The sequence below is a fragment of the Microtus pennsylvanicus genome, chromosome 4, assembly GCF_037038515.1.
Source record: "Microtus pennsylvanicus isolate mMicPen1 chromosome 4, mMicPen1.hap1, whole genome shotgun sequence".
Classification (NCBI taxonomy): domain Eukaryota; kingdom Metazoa; phylum Chordata; class Mammalia; order Rodentia; family Cricetidae; genus Microtus; species Microtus pennsylvanicus.
The window spans coordinates 68,796,186-68,811,158 of record NC_134582.1 but is presented as its reverse complement, the minus strand read 5'-3'; the positions used below and the strand labels follow the sequence as shown (position 1 = coordinate 68,811,158).

Below are 14,973 nucleotides of genomic sequence, written 5' to 3'. Positions count from 1 at the left end.
CACTACATTTGCCTTTGATATTGTGGTCTCAAGAACCACAAGTTAACTGACACAGCAGGCATTCTAAGATGGCTGCCTTCTGTATGTGTTTCCTTTTTTAAACTGTTATATTCAGGCAATCCCTGCAGTGTGTGGTGTTACAGAATTTTTTTTTAATGAACATTAGTGTTTTGCCTACATGTATGTCTGAGGATGTCATATCCCCTGAATCTGGAATTACAGACAGTTGTGAGCTGCCATGCGGGTGATGGGAATTGAACTTGGGTCCTTTGGAAGAGTAGTCAGTGCTCTTAACCACTGAAACATTTCTCTAGCATCATGTTACAGAACTCTTAATATCCTTTTACATTTAAATAGGCATCTAACCCCGGCAGTGGCAAAGCACAGCTTTGATCCTAAGAGGCAGAAGTAGGTGAATCTCTGAGTTCAAGGCCAGCCTGGTCTACAGAGTGAGTTCCAGCACAGCCAAGGCAACACAGAGAAACCCTACCTTGAAAAACCAAGAATCAAACAAACAAATAGGCACCTCCAAAAACTCAAGACTAGAAAAGACTAAGTCTATAACGAGTATGTGAAAATGCAAGCACTCATCTTTTGTGATGAAAAGAGATCTGAGCCCCAAAGTTGTTTGTGTTTATTTCATGTGTTGACAACCTGTGTTTATTTCAACTGCCAGAGTGCTATGTGTAGTCTGTTTATCTTAGTCTATGTGAATAGTCACATGTTTTGCAGTGATTGTATCAAGGTATTTATTGCTAATGATGCCTCAGACTCTACTACATGTGTTATGGTCTGTGTGCTCTGTATTTTCATTAAAAATAAATCTGAATATTTCTTGCTTCCAAGGATTTCAGATAGGTTATTTTTGACATATTTTTATTTGCAACATGATACAGCACATGTAGCATATGATACATTAGCTTTGAAAATACTAGCCTTGTTATTTGCATCTTTAAAGCCAATAGATAAGACACTAAGTGTTTAGAGCGCATGCAGAATTAAGTGGGTGTTTGCCTAAAAGCCGAAAGTGTGTTAAGTATATTGAAACTAAATTGTCATTTGCTTGATAGAAATATTAGTCTTAGTCTGGAGAGAGGGCTTGGGTTAGGACTGCTTACAGCTCTTGCAGCACTGTTAAAGCTGCTCACAATTGCCTGTAACTCCATTTCCAAGAGATCCAGTGCTCTTTTCTGTCCTCCACAGGTTCCTGCGTGCATGTGATACACATGCAGACACTTTGACACACACATATATACACTAAATAAATATTTTTTAAAAAGAAATATTAATTCTAATCTTGATCCTGATTTTTTTTTTAAAGTATGTAGTAATAAGGGTGACGGTCTGCTGCGTCCCCAGCACCCCGGCTGCCTGGCTAGCTTATGCCCTTAATAACAACACACAAACTGTATTCATTTAATCACTGCTTGGCCCATTTCTATCTAGCCTCTTCTAGGCTAATTCTCACATATTAATTTAGCCCATTTCTAATCATCTGTGTAGCGCCCCTAGGTGCGCTTACCAGGAAGATTCTAGCCTATGTCCATCCTGGGTCGGAGCTTCATCGTGTGCGTCTGCCTGGGAGCTGGGAGCATGGCGTCTCTCTGAGGCGTCTGCTCCCGAGAGGAGAGCTGTGGAGTCTGAGCTCACTTCCTCTTCCTCCCAGCGTTCTGTTCTGTTTACTCCTCCCACCTATCTTCTAACCAATGAGGGCCAAGCAGTTTCTTTTTATTTAACCATTGACCTTCCTCCATCAAAAGTACTACAATAAAGACTTGTCACAGACATTCAAAGTGCAAGTGTTTTATTTAGGACATGCTTAGTCAAAACAGTGTAGGAGGGTCTTTCTTTGATCAAAGGAGTCTACACAGAATTTCAGAGGATTTGTTTTATTGCCTCTAAAAGTGACTTTGTTGTATGATGTCTTCAACCATTGTTTGATTAGTTTTGGTGCAAATTCATTAGCAAGATGAAATTTTTGACGTGTTTTCTAAGCTTGTTTAGAATTACAGCGTTGATCCTAACTTTACCTCCTGGGACCAGAAGCAAAAGAAGTGTGTGTGTGTGTGTGTGTGTGTGTGTGTGTGTGTGTGTGTGCGTGTGTGTGTGTGTGTGTCTGTGTGTGTGTGTGTCTGTGTGTGTGTGTAATAGATAATAAAAGGTTCCTTCATTGGACTGGAGAGATGGCACAGAGATTAAGAGCACTGGCTGCTCTTCCAGAGGTCCTGAGTTCAACTCCCAGCAATCACATGGTGGTTCACAACCATCCATAATGAGATCTGGTACTCTCTTCTAGCCTGTAGGCTAACACTGTATACCAAATAAATAAATAAACAAACAAATAAATAAATCTTAAAAAAAAGAAAAGAAACCTTTATTATTTCTTTGTTATTAGAGTCATGTCTCTAAAGTCCTGCATTTATATTCAAAATAACAAATTTGCAAGTAGAGGGCAGAGAAAAGATAATATGTATGTTTGATTTTACTTAATATTGGCTCTACATGCATTAGTAAAAAGAAACAAAGATGAGGCGCTGGCAGCCTTGCTCTGTGTTTAGATCCTACCTGGATCACTGAGCAAAAACTTAAATGGCGCTCTGAAGAGCCTTCATGAAGGACAGTCAACAAATTAAAGAGTAAGGTGAGCCAGCCAGCTGTTTTGAGGTATCAAAAGTGAGGTCAAGCAGAAGCTAGGTCACCAGAGTTTTACACTCCATTAACTTGCAAGGATCTAACTTTTGTTTTTATACTACTATTAAGTTATTAAAAATTACATGTAAAATATATTGCACAGAATGGTAACTAAAATATAACACATTGTATATTTAAAGTTTGGTACAAATATAGGTTTTAAATGTTTTACTTTATAAAATGGGTTAAAAAGTGAATTTACTAGTCAGCTTGATTTAATCATTCCACAGTATCAACATATCAAAACATGATATACACATTAGTGCCTGTGTATGTATGTATGTGTATATATACACAATGATTTTTTTTTTTTTTTTTTTGGTTTTTCGAGACAGGGTTTCTCTGTAGCTTTGGAGTCTGTCCTGGAACTCCCTTTGTAGACCAGGCTGGCCTCGAACTCACAGAGATCCGCCTGCTTCTGCCTCCTGAGTGCTGGGATTACAGGCGTGCGCCACCACCGCCTGGCTTACACAATGATTTTTATCAATGAGAAAAAATTAGATATTAGTTCTAGGGTTGTCTTTTATAATGTTAAAGAGTTATAGATAACAAATAATGCTGGTTTTATTCAGGAAATTAAAGTGTAAATATTTGTTAGGTAAACATTTGCCTTTGTCGTAGATTTATTTATTTATTTGTTTGCTTGTTTGTTTGTTTCTCAGGTTTCTCTGTAGCTTTGGTGCCTGTCCAGGAACTAGCTCTTGTAGACCAGGCTGGCCTCGAACTCACAGAGATCCACCTGCCTCTGCCTTCCGAGTGCTGGGATTAAAGGCGTGCCCCACCACCGCCCAGCTAGATTTATTTTTTGTGTGTGTGTGTGTGTGTGGGCATCATGGTACACCTGTGGAGGTCAGAGGACAGCTTTGTACAGTCATTTCTGTCCTTCCATCTTTATATGTGTTAAGGTTGCCAGTTCACATAACACGCACCTTTACCTACCGACTCATCTCGCCAGCCTTCTATCAATCTCTGGTGATTGTAGTTTATAAAATTCTTAAGTAGTTCTTTGAAGTCATGTAACAAACTAATTTTCAAATAATATAACTAGTTTGGTCTTTAAAAATTAAATGGTTGACAGAATAGTACTATTGATTAGTTAATAAGGTCAACAGTGGTTTGGCATAGGTCATTACAATTCAATCCAAACCCAATTTTTCTAGGTGTCATTGGTCCTGAATCGAGTTAGGCAAGAACAGTTGCTGAGATCATCACAGATTTATTTCTTTAGTGAAGCCTGAAAATGTCAGTCATTCAACAAATTGTGTACTACCCATTACATACTTGTTCTTTAGACTGTTGTGATTCATCATGGTAATCAATAAAAATCATAAGTTACATAGTTTGTTAGGTAGCATTTTTATGATAAACAGAAGAACCTTGTTAATTTAAGGAAAGGACTTGCAATTTTAACATTAAAACTCTAGCACAGCCAAGCACAGTGAAGCATGCCTATAATCCAAGCACTCAGGAGGCTGAGGCAGAAGGAAAAATTTGAGACCAGCTTGGTCTGCATAGTTAGGTCCTACTTCATTAATATGGTAGTAAGAAATTAAATTACAGCAAAGACATAAAGGATATGAGTATCCATGTGGGCAAGGGCACTCCAAACAGAATGACTAAAGCACTGAGCCTAAGACAGTATATTTAGCATGTTTGGGGAACCTCAGACATGTATTCTCAGTGAAGTGGAGAGATGTGCAGGGTTGTGATCATATTTAATTGATAAGACTTGAGTTTTACCAGGACTGTTGTGACTGCTGTGTTGAGAGATGGGGTAAGCAGAGCTCAGTAGAAGCAGGGCTAGACGCCGACTGTGGTTGGTCTTTAGACTCGGGAGCTGTACTAAGAGTAACTTACTCCAGAGTCTACGCTAAATTTCAGTCCTAGCTCTTTTACTATTGGAATAAGTGACTGTATTTTTATTTCTTTATCTCCTAATTGCAAAATAAGAGTAAAATAATATTTTACATAGTCATAGTAATAATTAAAGTCATAATAAAGCACTTTGGACATGTCCTGGAAATGTAAACCCACAACTGTTGGTAGTTTGCATGTCAGCATTACCGTCCTGTGTACCATTTGTTTTCACTGCCATATCGTTTAACATTGGTCGTTTCCTTTCCATACAAGTGTGAGCATCGCAGTTCAGACCACAGAATCTTGCCTGTTCTTTTACACTCCTGTCTAATTGACTTCCTTTCTTTCTTCCTGTTCCAATCAGTCTTGTACACTCTTGTTAAATTATCACATCCTTTTATGCTCTGTAACCTTAATTCTTTTTCTCTTCGGTTATGGACACATTCACTCAGGGTGTCCTGTAATTCCAGCTTTCCCTTAGGCAACACAAGTATACACTTTTGCATACCTTTCCTCACACTGTTTGGCTTCTTTGCCATTCAAAATACCTTTATTTTTACCTCAGAACACTGTGATCTGTACTTTCTACTTCAATTCCAAATGTTTCAAATAGTTTAGATTAAGAATTCTAGTAATATTCCTCACTTTGTACTGACTTATTTGCATACTTCTCTGGTCTGTGGCTTTGGAACATTAGATGCAAGGTTTAGCATCTCTTTTATCTTTGTATATATATTCTACCATAGTTAACAGATATTTAGTAGATGTTTTATATTTACAGATTTATTCTCTTTTAATTTGTCATTTTGCTCTAGAAATGATCAACAGGATCAAGTAGCTGAGCTTGAATGTGAGGAAAACATTATCCCAGATTCACCAATAACATCCTTTTCATTTTCTGGCATTAACCGACTACGAAAAAAGGAGAATCTCCATGTCCGATACATAGAACAAACACATTCTAAATTGGAGCACTCTGTATGTACAAATGGTAAGGGTCGGAGTTGTGTTTTAGCTGCTTTTGTAAAATCTTCACTTACTGTTCTTATGTAATCTGGTTTGGTGGAAGGAAGGTGAACGTTGTTCAGATAATCAAGGATATCACTGTGACTTGAACTTCCTTTAGTAAAATGACTAATAAAGTATTTTTCTGCTGGCATTATATACAGACATGAGCTGTATGTCTATCTGAATATGTGCATAATTTATGTGTGTATTTGTGTCTGAGTAAATATATATGTGACTGGAGCTCATCTGTGAGGTTAGAATAGAGTGTTGGATTCCTAGGAACTGGAATTTCAGGAGGTTGTGTGCTATATGCCTTGTGGATGCTGGGAGCCAAGCCCAGAAACTGCAAAAGCAGCAAATGCTCTTAACTGCTGATCCATCTCTCCAGCCCTCTGCATAGATTTTTTTTTTAATGTATATACTTCATTGAACTTATTTCTTTTTTCTTTTCGAGACAGAGTCTCTCTGTACCCTTGACAGTCCTGAAACTTACTCTGTAGATCAGGTTGGCTTCAAACTCACAGAGATCGGTTGACTCTGGCTCCAGAGTGCTGGGATTGAAGGCGTGTGCCACTATGCCTGGCTTAATGTTTCCCTTCTGTTTGTTTTGTTTTTGTTTTTTTGAGACAGGATTTCTGTTTGTAGCCTTGGTTGTCTTAGAACTTGCACTATTGACCAGGCTGGTCTCCAACTCAGATCCCCCATCTCTGTCTCCCAAGGGCTGGGGATTAAAGGCGTGCTCTATCACGCCTGGCTTGTGGAAACTGTTTTTAATTCCATCCCAGTTTACTATTTCGGCTAAATGCTTCAAAAATTACTTTCTCAAGTGGTCTTATACTTGTAGCTTATGTGACATGACATTGTGATTGTTTTTTAATTGCCCATTTAAACTTAAGAACAAAGACCAATTCTTAATCCAGAATATTTTAAATGTTTTAAAAAGGGAGGTCTGTTAAGTTGTAGAGATATTTGTATAAAGTGAATACTTTATGCTTTAAAAAGTAAGTAGATCTATTTGCTTGGAGAGGTGGCTTAGCAGATGAGAGCAATGGCTGCTCTTTCAGAGAACTCAGATTCAGTTACCAAAAAAACCACATAGTATAACACAGCTATCTTTAATTCTAGTTCTATGAGACTCATTTCCCTTACATGGTCTCCACAGACATCAGGCACATATGTGATACACAGATATACATGCAGACAAAACACCCATATACATAAACTAAAAAAATAAATGAATCTAGGATTCTGGAGAGATGGCTTAGTGGTTAAGAGTACTTGTAACTTGTGCTTGCATAGGACCTGGGTTAATTTCCAGCACCTGCATGGTGGCTTACACCCATCCATAACTCAAGTGCCAGGGATCTGATTCGGACATCTGTGGGCATGTGGTATATGCAGGCAAGACACACATACATATAAATGTGTAAAACAGATAAATCTTAAAAATTAATTAGATCTTTATTCTTTGAAAGTGTAAATAAGTCTTACTACATTTGCACTGAAAGTAGAAGTGTACTGGCCCCATAAAGAGACCCGGAAAACTAGACTAGAGTTAAGTGGAGAGGGTGATGAGAGGCAGGGTACAGGACAACACCAAAGGGCCTTTGAAAAACCACATGGAAACCTGCTACTGTAGAAATTTCCTAAAATATATACGTATGTGGGAGGAATTTAAATAGAGTCACCGTATATCGGGGGAGACAGTGTCCCAACTAGACATCTTAAGCCACCAAGTAAAACTTCCAGTGCCAGAAATGGGTTACATCTAGTTGAATTGTTGGCCACCACCTCACAGACATGACAGGCTGTTTCCAAGGCTGTTGGAAGCTCTCCGTAACCTGATGGTGAGGCCCTCTTGCTGGAGACACAACTTATTTATGTTATTGAACAGGAAGTTGAGTTGGTGCCCAGCTAGAAACTTTACCCCTCTTGACTAGCTAGCATTCATGGTTCTGGAAGGTTTTATGCACTAGAAGAGGAGAAAAACAATCACTTTCACCCAAGTACAAAGCCTGCAATCTACAGCAGACATCTATCTGCCTATAAAACAATAGTGACACAAATGTTATGGAAGTAATCAGCCACTTTTTGATTGGATTTTGGGCCCACTTAATGAGATGGAACCCCTATCTGATGCTACTAATGTGGACAAGAACCTGGAACTAGATAGGTTATGGACTTAAGGGGAAAAGCTACTACAGTTATTCTGCCAAAGGCATTAGCAATAAAATTACCCCTGCTGACATATTGCCATACCTATAGAGCAGAACATTCTTCAGTCCCTGTCAGAGAAGCTTCTTGCAGTAGATGGCAATTAACAAAGATGTACAACTGAAAACATTCAGAGAGTGAAAGAGTTTGAAGCGCTTGACCCTAAATGGGATGTCTTTATCAAATCTGTGTTGTGGAGGCTCAGGGATGTGTGCAAAAGAAGAGGCGGAAAGATTGGAAAGAGTCAGAGGTGGTAGATGACTCCAGGAAATAAATAGATTCTTCAAGACACAATAGGGCTGACACACATGAACTCACAGAGACTGTGACAGTGTACACCAGACCTGCAGAGGTTTAAACTAGACCAGCTTCCAGCACTGAGAATGGGAACTGGGCACAAAGACCTATCGTAACTAAGAAGCTATTTGCAGTCGATAAGATAACTTACTGGGAGAGGAAGTGTCTTGAGGTTTATCAACCACATTCTAGGCAGGCCTCATGCCCAGGAGTAGTTAGTTAGCCAACATAAAACAAACTCATTCCTTGGGTTGTTTTGTTCGTTTTAGTGTGTGTGTGTGTGTGTGTGTGTGTGTGTGTGTGTGTGTGTGTGTGCGCGTGCGCGCACGCGCGTGCGCGCGCGCATGCTCGCTATTTTTTTAATTTACTTTGTTTTGATGGGGTTTTAGAAAATTTTTTTCCGGGTTTTGTTTTTGAGAGCAAGAATATGAAGTTGAATTGGTAGGGAAGATTTGGGTGGAAAGAGTCTATGATCAAAATATATTGTATGAAAATTTTTAATAGAAATTAAAATTCTAAAAAAATTAGTTACATCTTTATTTGAAAAATATAAGACTTGGCAGTTTCTTCCAGTTGTGAGATTTCATCACCATCTAGTGGAAAAGAAAAGAAATGTTTTTAAATCCTTCATCTAATTGGAGTTAAAATATAAGACCCTGTGTCTTAAGTGAGCATTTATTGATCTTTAAGTTTGGGCAGAATATGAACTGTGATCTATTCATTTGAATGTATAGAAAACAGCTGCAGTGATTTTATTAGTAGTCATTTGTATCCGTAAGTCTTCTGTCTTATTTCCTAATTGTAGAAAACAGGCGTATAACATAAATACTTTAAAACCTAGTTTTAGTCTTACTCTTCTTTTTTTTTTTACTCTTCTTTTTTTTAACTTAGAAAATAAGAATAAGAAATAATTTAAAGACTTAATTAGTGTTATTCTCTTTATCATATTTACTTATCTTAACAGTTTTTAACACTTTTTAGTTTTCAAGTTATAATTAAAGTACAGCTCCATTCCTTTACCTTGTCCTTTTGTCTTTGAACTAAGTCCTTAAGCAGTAAAAGTATTTCCAATAAAGCACACCTTAGAGTTTCCTTTCAGGACAGATTGTAAAGAAAGACGACCCAATAACATTTTCAGTAAACGTAGTGCTTTATCCCATAGAAGGAAAGTGTCTGAAATGTCACTACCTAGGTGACTTCGGTCAGAAGAAGCTAACTAGTTCCAGTCCCCTCTCTCCCACTATCCTAGCCTGCGCTTTCTTTCTCAGTGAAACGTAAGACTTGTGAGAATTGTGTCAATAAAATAATGGTTGTAATGCATTAAAGGCAAATTTATATTGACTTATCAGAATAAAGCTTGATAACATCTTTTTCATTGTTTATTATGTAACTTTCTTTTTTTTTCTCAGAATTAAGAAAAATTTCCAAGGCTTTAGCTCCTGCACCACATAACTCTGAGGAACATGAAATTCTAGTAGCTGACACTTGCAAGCAAAGTCACTCACCCCTGTCTAGTAAGTAGATACTGAGGTTCTAAGTTTAAAACTGTGGTTGTTGGTAGGCAAAAATGACCAACAGTCAGAATTAGGCAGTATTTTAAAGGTATGGGAGGGTTGTTGTTGTTTTGATTTTGTTTGTTTGTTTGAGACAGGGTTTCTCTGTGTACTCTTGGTTGTCCTGAACCTGCTACGTAGACCAGGTTGGCCCCAAACTCAGAGATCCATCTGCCTCTTCCTCCTGGGTGCTAGGATTAAAGGTGTGTGCCACCACCTTTCGACTTTAAAGCTTTGTTTGAAAAAGTAATGTTATGCTAGTATTAATTCATGTTACTATCAAATCTAATACAAAGTTCTAACAGTTTAAGTAAAAAGACTTTATTTTGATTTATTCCTTCATCCATTAAGTATTTAAGAGTCTTCTGTGTCAGGCACTAAACAAAGCCTTTGCTGTTTGTTTGTTTGTTTCTCGGGTTTCTCTGTAGCTTTGGTGCCTGTCCCGGAACTAGCTCTTGTAGACCAGGCTGGTCTCGAACTCACAGAGATCCACCTGCCTCTGTCTCCCAAGTGCTGGGATTAAAGGCGGGCGCCACCACCGCCCGGCTGAAATTTTGAGTTCTTAAGCATAATTTGACCCCTAATTCACAGGTTTGGGCTCGCGTCCTTCTACTTTCATCTTCCTGGCTACAATTCAGTTCCTGGCTATTAAATCACATGTAGTCCTCTGAACAGCAGGGTTTTGTTTTGTTTTGTTTTTTTTCATGTATCTGTATCCTTAAAGATACCTAAAACTTTATTTCTGTTTTCCCAATCTTGTTAAGTGGCCAAACTTCCCTTTACCTTACGGGCCACTTTAGGCATCAATTTGTATAGTTTGTCTTAACTTCCCAAGGAAGATTTAGAGGCCTGCATTTAAAACTTTGTTATATTTTTTACATTCTTTTGCAAATTCTTTTTTTTTCCTCTTAGAAAACAGAAATTCTGTTTTCACCTTTCAAGTGTAATCACTAAGCTTCTTGAGAAGAAAACATATAACATGCTTGTGCTAAAATACCTGTAACCCATAGCTGTTTATAGAAAATATTTTGGACCTTTTGAACAGAGTTTAAAATTTGTTCAATGCCATATTAAAAATGGTACCTTGGTTTCTTTGTTTGCTTGATTGCTTGTTTGCTTTTTGCTAATCTTTTCTTTTGTTGTTGTTGTTAATACCTTGATTCTTCTCCTAATCTTTTTTTTTTTCAGTATATCTCTTCTCTAAAATTGTGTAGTGAGCATTCTTTGTTCTTCTTTAGGAATGTGTGGAAGGAGCAGTTACCCCACTGATGAGTCAGCTTTCAATCTAGACACTGTTGTCGCTGAAACACTTGGACTCAATGCTCAAGAAGAGTCTGTAAGTAATCACTTAGTTTGATTATATAAATTATTAATAACTGATATGTCTACTTGGATCTATCTTTAAGAATTAAACAGGCTAGTAGAATATGCTGAAGAAGAAGAAACAGAGGGACTATGAGAATGAGCAGGAGGACAAAACATTTTTAATTTTATTTAACTTTTTTCATTTTTTTACATAAAGACTACAGTTTCCCCTCCATTATCTCTTCCTGTTCCCTACCCACCCCTACCCCCACCTCCCCATCCACTCCTCTTCTGTTGTGAGCTGCCTGATTTGAGTGCTGGGAATCAAATTCTAGTCCTCTAAAAAAAGGATGTTCTTAACCACTAAGCCGTTTCTCTAGCCCAAAACTGTAGAGTTTTAGTCTCTTTGTTTGTAGTACTGGGTATTAGAACCCAGGGCTTCACAAATACTGGGTTAAGTTCCATTTTGATACAATTTTAAGGACTGAGGATTTAGTTTAGCTCAGTGGCAGAGCACTTGTCAGGGCCCCAAGTCTGATTGTTAGTCCTACAAAAACAAGCAAATGACAGTTTTAGAACAGTCCTCCTTTGCTCTTGCCAGTGAATATGTGAGTGCTCTTAGAAAATTGTCTCACTCTTGAATTTCGAAAACTCGAGTTGATTTTTTTCTTTACATTTGTTTTAACCTTTTCCAATTTATCCTAAAGTGACAGTGGTAACTTAGCTTCTGAACATTTAAATGTATTTAATAGTTCTAGTTCCTTACTATCCTCCATAAATCTACCAAGTTCAAGTATCAACTATATATTAAAGGAGAAGATATCAAAGGACTTTTCATATAGTCTGATTCACAGGTCAGCAACATTTTTATTATTCTTGCATGTGTTATAGGCACAGAATCTCAGATCTACTGACCTTGTGTTTTAATAATTCCTGATTGATTTGTATGTACATAAATCTTAAGAATTCCCTTTAAAGGATTCTTTTAAATTCACCTGTGTTTTCTACCCTTCATCTTAATGTATTTTGATATTGAAATATTTCTATACAGTTGTAAATTATACTTATGTAAAGTATTAAAATAATGGTAGTATCTTTTTGTATTTTTTATTGTTATAAAATTTAGATAACAAAATTAGTTAAAGTCTACAGTATAGGACTGGAGAGATGGCTCAGCGGTTAAGAGCACAGGCTCTTCCAGAGGACCTGAACTCAGTTTCCAGCAACTACATGGTGACTCACAATGAGGTCTGGTGCCCTTCTGTCCTGCAGGGATACATGCAGACAGAGCACTGTATACGTAATAAATAAATGACTCTTAAAGGTTTATTCAAAATAAAGTCTACAGTATAAGGATATTTTATACATTCACAATACAACTCCTTCTCTGTTTAATTACCTCTTTACTCTGCTTTCTTTTACTTCATGTACTTTTGAGATTTATTTCATTGAAGCATTTATCAACTTTAAGCATATTTTTCTATTGAAGGAACCCCAAGGTCCTGCAAGCCCTCTTGGGGCTGAGCTCTACCACTGTCTTGAAGGAGATCACAAAAAACAGCCTTCAGGAGAATCTGCAGGAAGTAGTGAAGATAGTTTAAGGTAATTTGGAGCATATAGTGTTTGTTTGTTTTGTTTTGTTTTTAATGTAGTTCCATAAACCCTTTAAGGCTGAATTTCAGCAATACTCCATGTGTCTCCCCCCTCCTCAAGTGGCTTCAGATATTATTCATCAGGCAGCATTAAGAATTCCCAATCTTGCTTTATCCTATTAAAGACATAGTCATTACTTTGTGTCTCCAAACACTAAATGGTGTGAAAGATGCATTTTATGTTTGTGTAAACCTTTATGTATGTGTGTGTGCCACGTATTCCCTGGAAGTAACAGTGATCAGAAGAGAGTATCAGATCCCCTAGAACTGGAGTTATAGGTGGTTGTGAATTGCCATTTGGTTCTGGGAACTCACCCTGGACCCTCTGCAAGAGTTTTTGGTGCTTTTAACCCACTGAGCCATATTTCCAGCCCATTTTTTTGTTTTTGATTTTCTCTAATTTTGTAATATTTAACTAACAATATCTATGTTGATAAAGCATTTTGCTTGTTTTTTAGTGTTTTGGTTTTGATTTTTTTTGTTTCGTTTGTTTGGTTGATTAGTTGGTTTTTCAAGACAGGATTTCTCTATGCAGCCCTGGATTTTCTGGAATTTGATCCGTAGAGCAGGCTGACCTTGAACTAACAAAGAGCTGCCTGCCTCAGCCTCTGAGTGCTAGGATTAAAGGCTTGCGCCGCCACCAAGCCTTGAATTTGCTTGAATTTTTTTTTTAAAGATACCTCAGTTACTTTGAGTTTATCATGATAATAACTTGTCAAGTGAGTTTTATTACCCGTTTCTATTTTCTTTAAACAGATAACAAAAATATGGTTCTATAAGGTTAACTATCTTGTTGAAGATCATATAGCTGATGAGAGCACTTACCGAGCTCTGTATTCAGTTCTGTAGTTTAAGAATTTTTCTCTCCCTGGAATTACTCATACGATTTAATAATAGCAAAAGACTTTTGAGTCCTCAGAGGATTTCATTCTGTCAAATGAGGTGAAACCAATATTGTTTCTTAAATTTGTTTTAATCATCTCCCTCTAGTAGGTAGAGAGTGCTTTACTGTTCTGTTTTAAGAAATGTTTTCCTAGTATACTGGTCTTTTAATTTTTTTCCTGCTTTTCAGTTTTAAAAAAATCTTATATCATTCTTTATTTATTTAGATTTTCAGAATCTACTTCAAAGACACCTCCCCAAGAATTTACTACTCGGGTCTCATCTCCTGTATTTGGAGCTACCTCTACTGTGAAAACTCATTTGGGTTTGAATACAAGTTTTTCCCCTTCTCTTTTAGACATTGGGAAAAGAAACCTTCTGAAGACGGCTCCCTTTAGTAACATTTCTGCCTCTAAGTCAGAGAAAGCTAGATCAAAATCTGAGGACAGTGCTCTTCTTACGCCTCATAATCTGGGGTCTGAAGTGAAGAAGGTCATTAGCCAATCATTTCCTAATAAGCAGATATTTATGAATAAAAATGTAAGTGAATCTGTAGATGAGCAGAGCAGTACAGATCATATTAAAGATGTTATTACTGATAAATATTTGGTGCCTTTGAAATCACTGGGCGGCAAAGCATCCAAAAGGAAGAAGACTGAGGAAGAGAGTGAACATGTAGTAAACTGTCCCCCGACCTGTTTTGATAAGGAAAATACTCTTCCTTTTCCAATGGAGAATCAGTTCTTCATGAATGGAGACCATGTGATGGATAAACCCCTGGACTTGTCAGATCGGTTTGCAGCTACCCAACGTCAAGAGAAGAGCCATGGAAATGAGACTTGTAAAAACAAGTTTAAACAAGGGACTATTTATGAGGCTTTGAAGCCCATTCCAAAGGGCTCTTCTTCAGGTCGTAAAGCCTTGAGTGGGGCCTGCATATTAGCCAGAGAGTCTTCAGAGGCATCCTGTTTACAGCAGCAGTGTATCCTCCAGGCCTCTAGTAAAGGCTCTCCAGACCATAAAACAGCCCTGCGGATAAAAGAGGAAAAGCCTGTCTTCAAAACCCCTCCGTGTTCACAAGAAAGTTCGGAGACAGAGAATTTTTTTAGTGATGTGAAGGTTTGTGTTCTGTGTTCATCCATTTTGATTAAAATTGTTTATGGTTTCATTTAGGTGCTAATAATCATTTTTGTTTAGGGTACTGGTTCTCTTGTGCCAACAAAAGTAAAAAGCAGATCGGTCCATGGAGGATGTGAGCTTGCATCAGTTCTTCAGTTAAATCCCTGTAGAGTTGCTAAAACAAAGTCTCTGCCAAACAACCAAGGTATGTGCATTGTAAACAGGCTCTTCCTCTTTCTAACTGCGTGACATTTACGTTCTTTAGACATAAATTTGGGGGAGACGAGATCTTATTTTTTCCTGCCTTTGATTTTCTGCTGTTATACTTTTTAAAAATTTATTTTAAATACTTTATAAGTATTTTTAGATGGCTTTGTGGATCTACTTAATGCAGT

The 14,973-nt window shown here is 37.5% G+C and overlaps 1 protein-coding gene across 1 annotated transcript in view; it reads left to right on the top strand.

Annotated features, from left to right (window-relative positions):
* The window catches only part of Rbbp8 (RB binding protein 8, endonuclease), a 69,993-nt gene that overhangs the window by 30,481 nt on the left and 24,539 nt on the right, over positions 1–14,973 (top strand). Inside the window, exons 7-12 of the mRNA XM_075969296.1 lie at positions 5,364–5,539; positions 9,477–9,581; positions 10,859–10,956; positions 12,415–12,527; positions 13,687–14,578; positions 14,657–14,783. Coding sequence (XP_075825411.1) covers positions 5,364–5,539; positions 9,477–9,581; positions 10,859–10,956; positions 12,415–12,527; positions 13,687–14,578; positions 14,657–14,783 — 1,511 coding nt within the window. The remainder of the gene's footprint in view (positions 1–5,363; positions 5,540–9,476; positions 9,582–10,858; positions 10,957–12,414; positions 12,528–13,686; positions 14,579–14,656; positions 14,784–14,973) is intronic.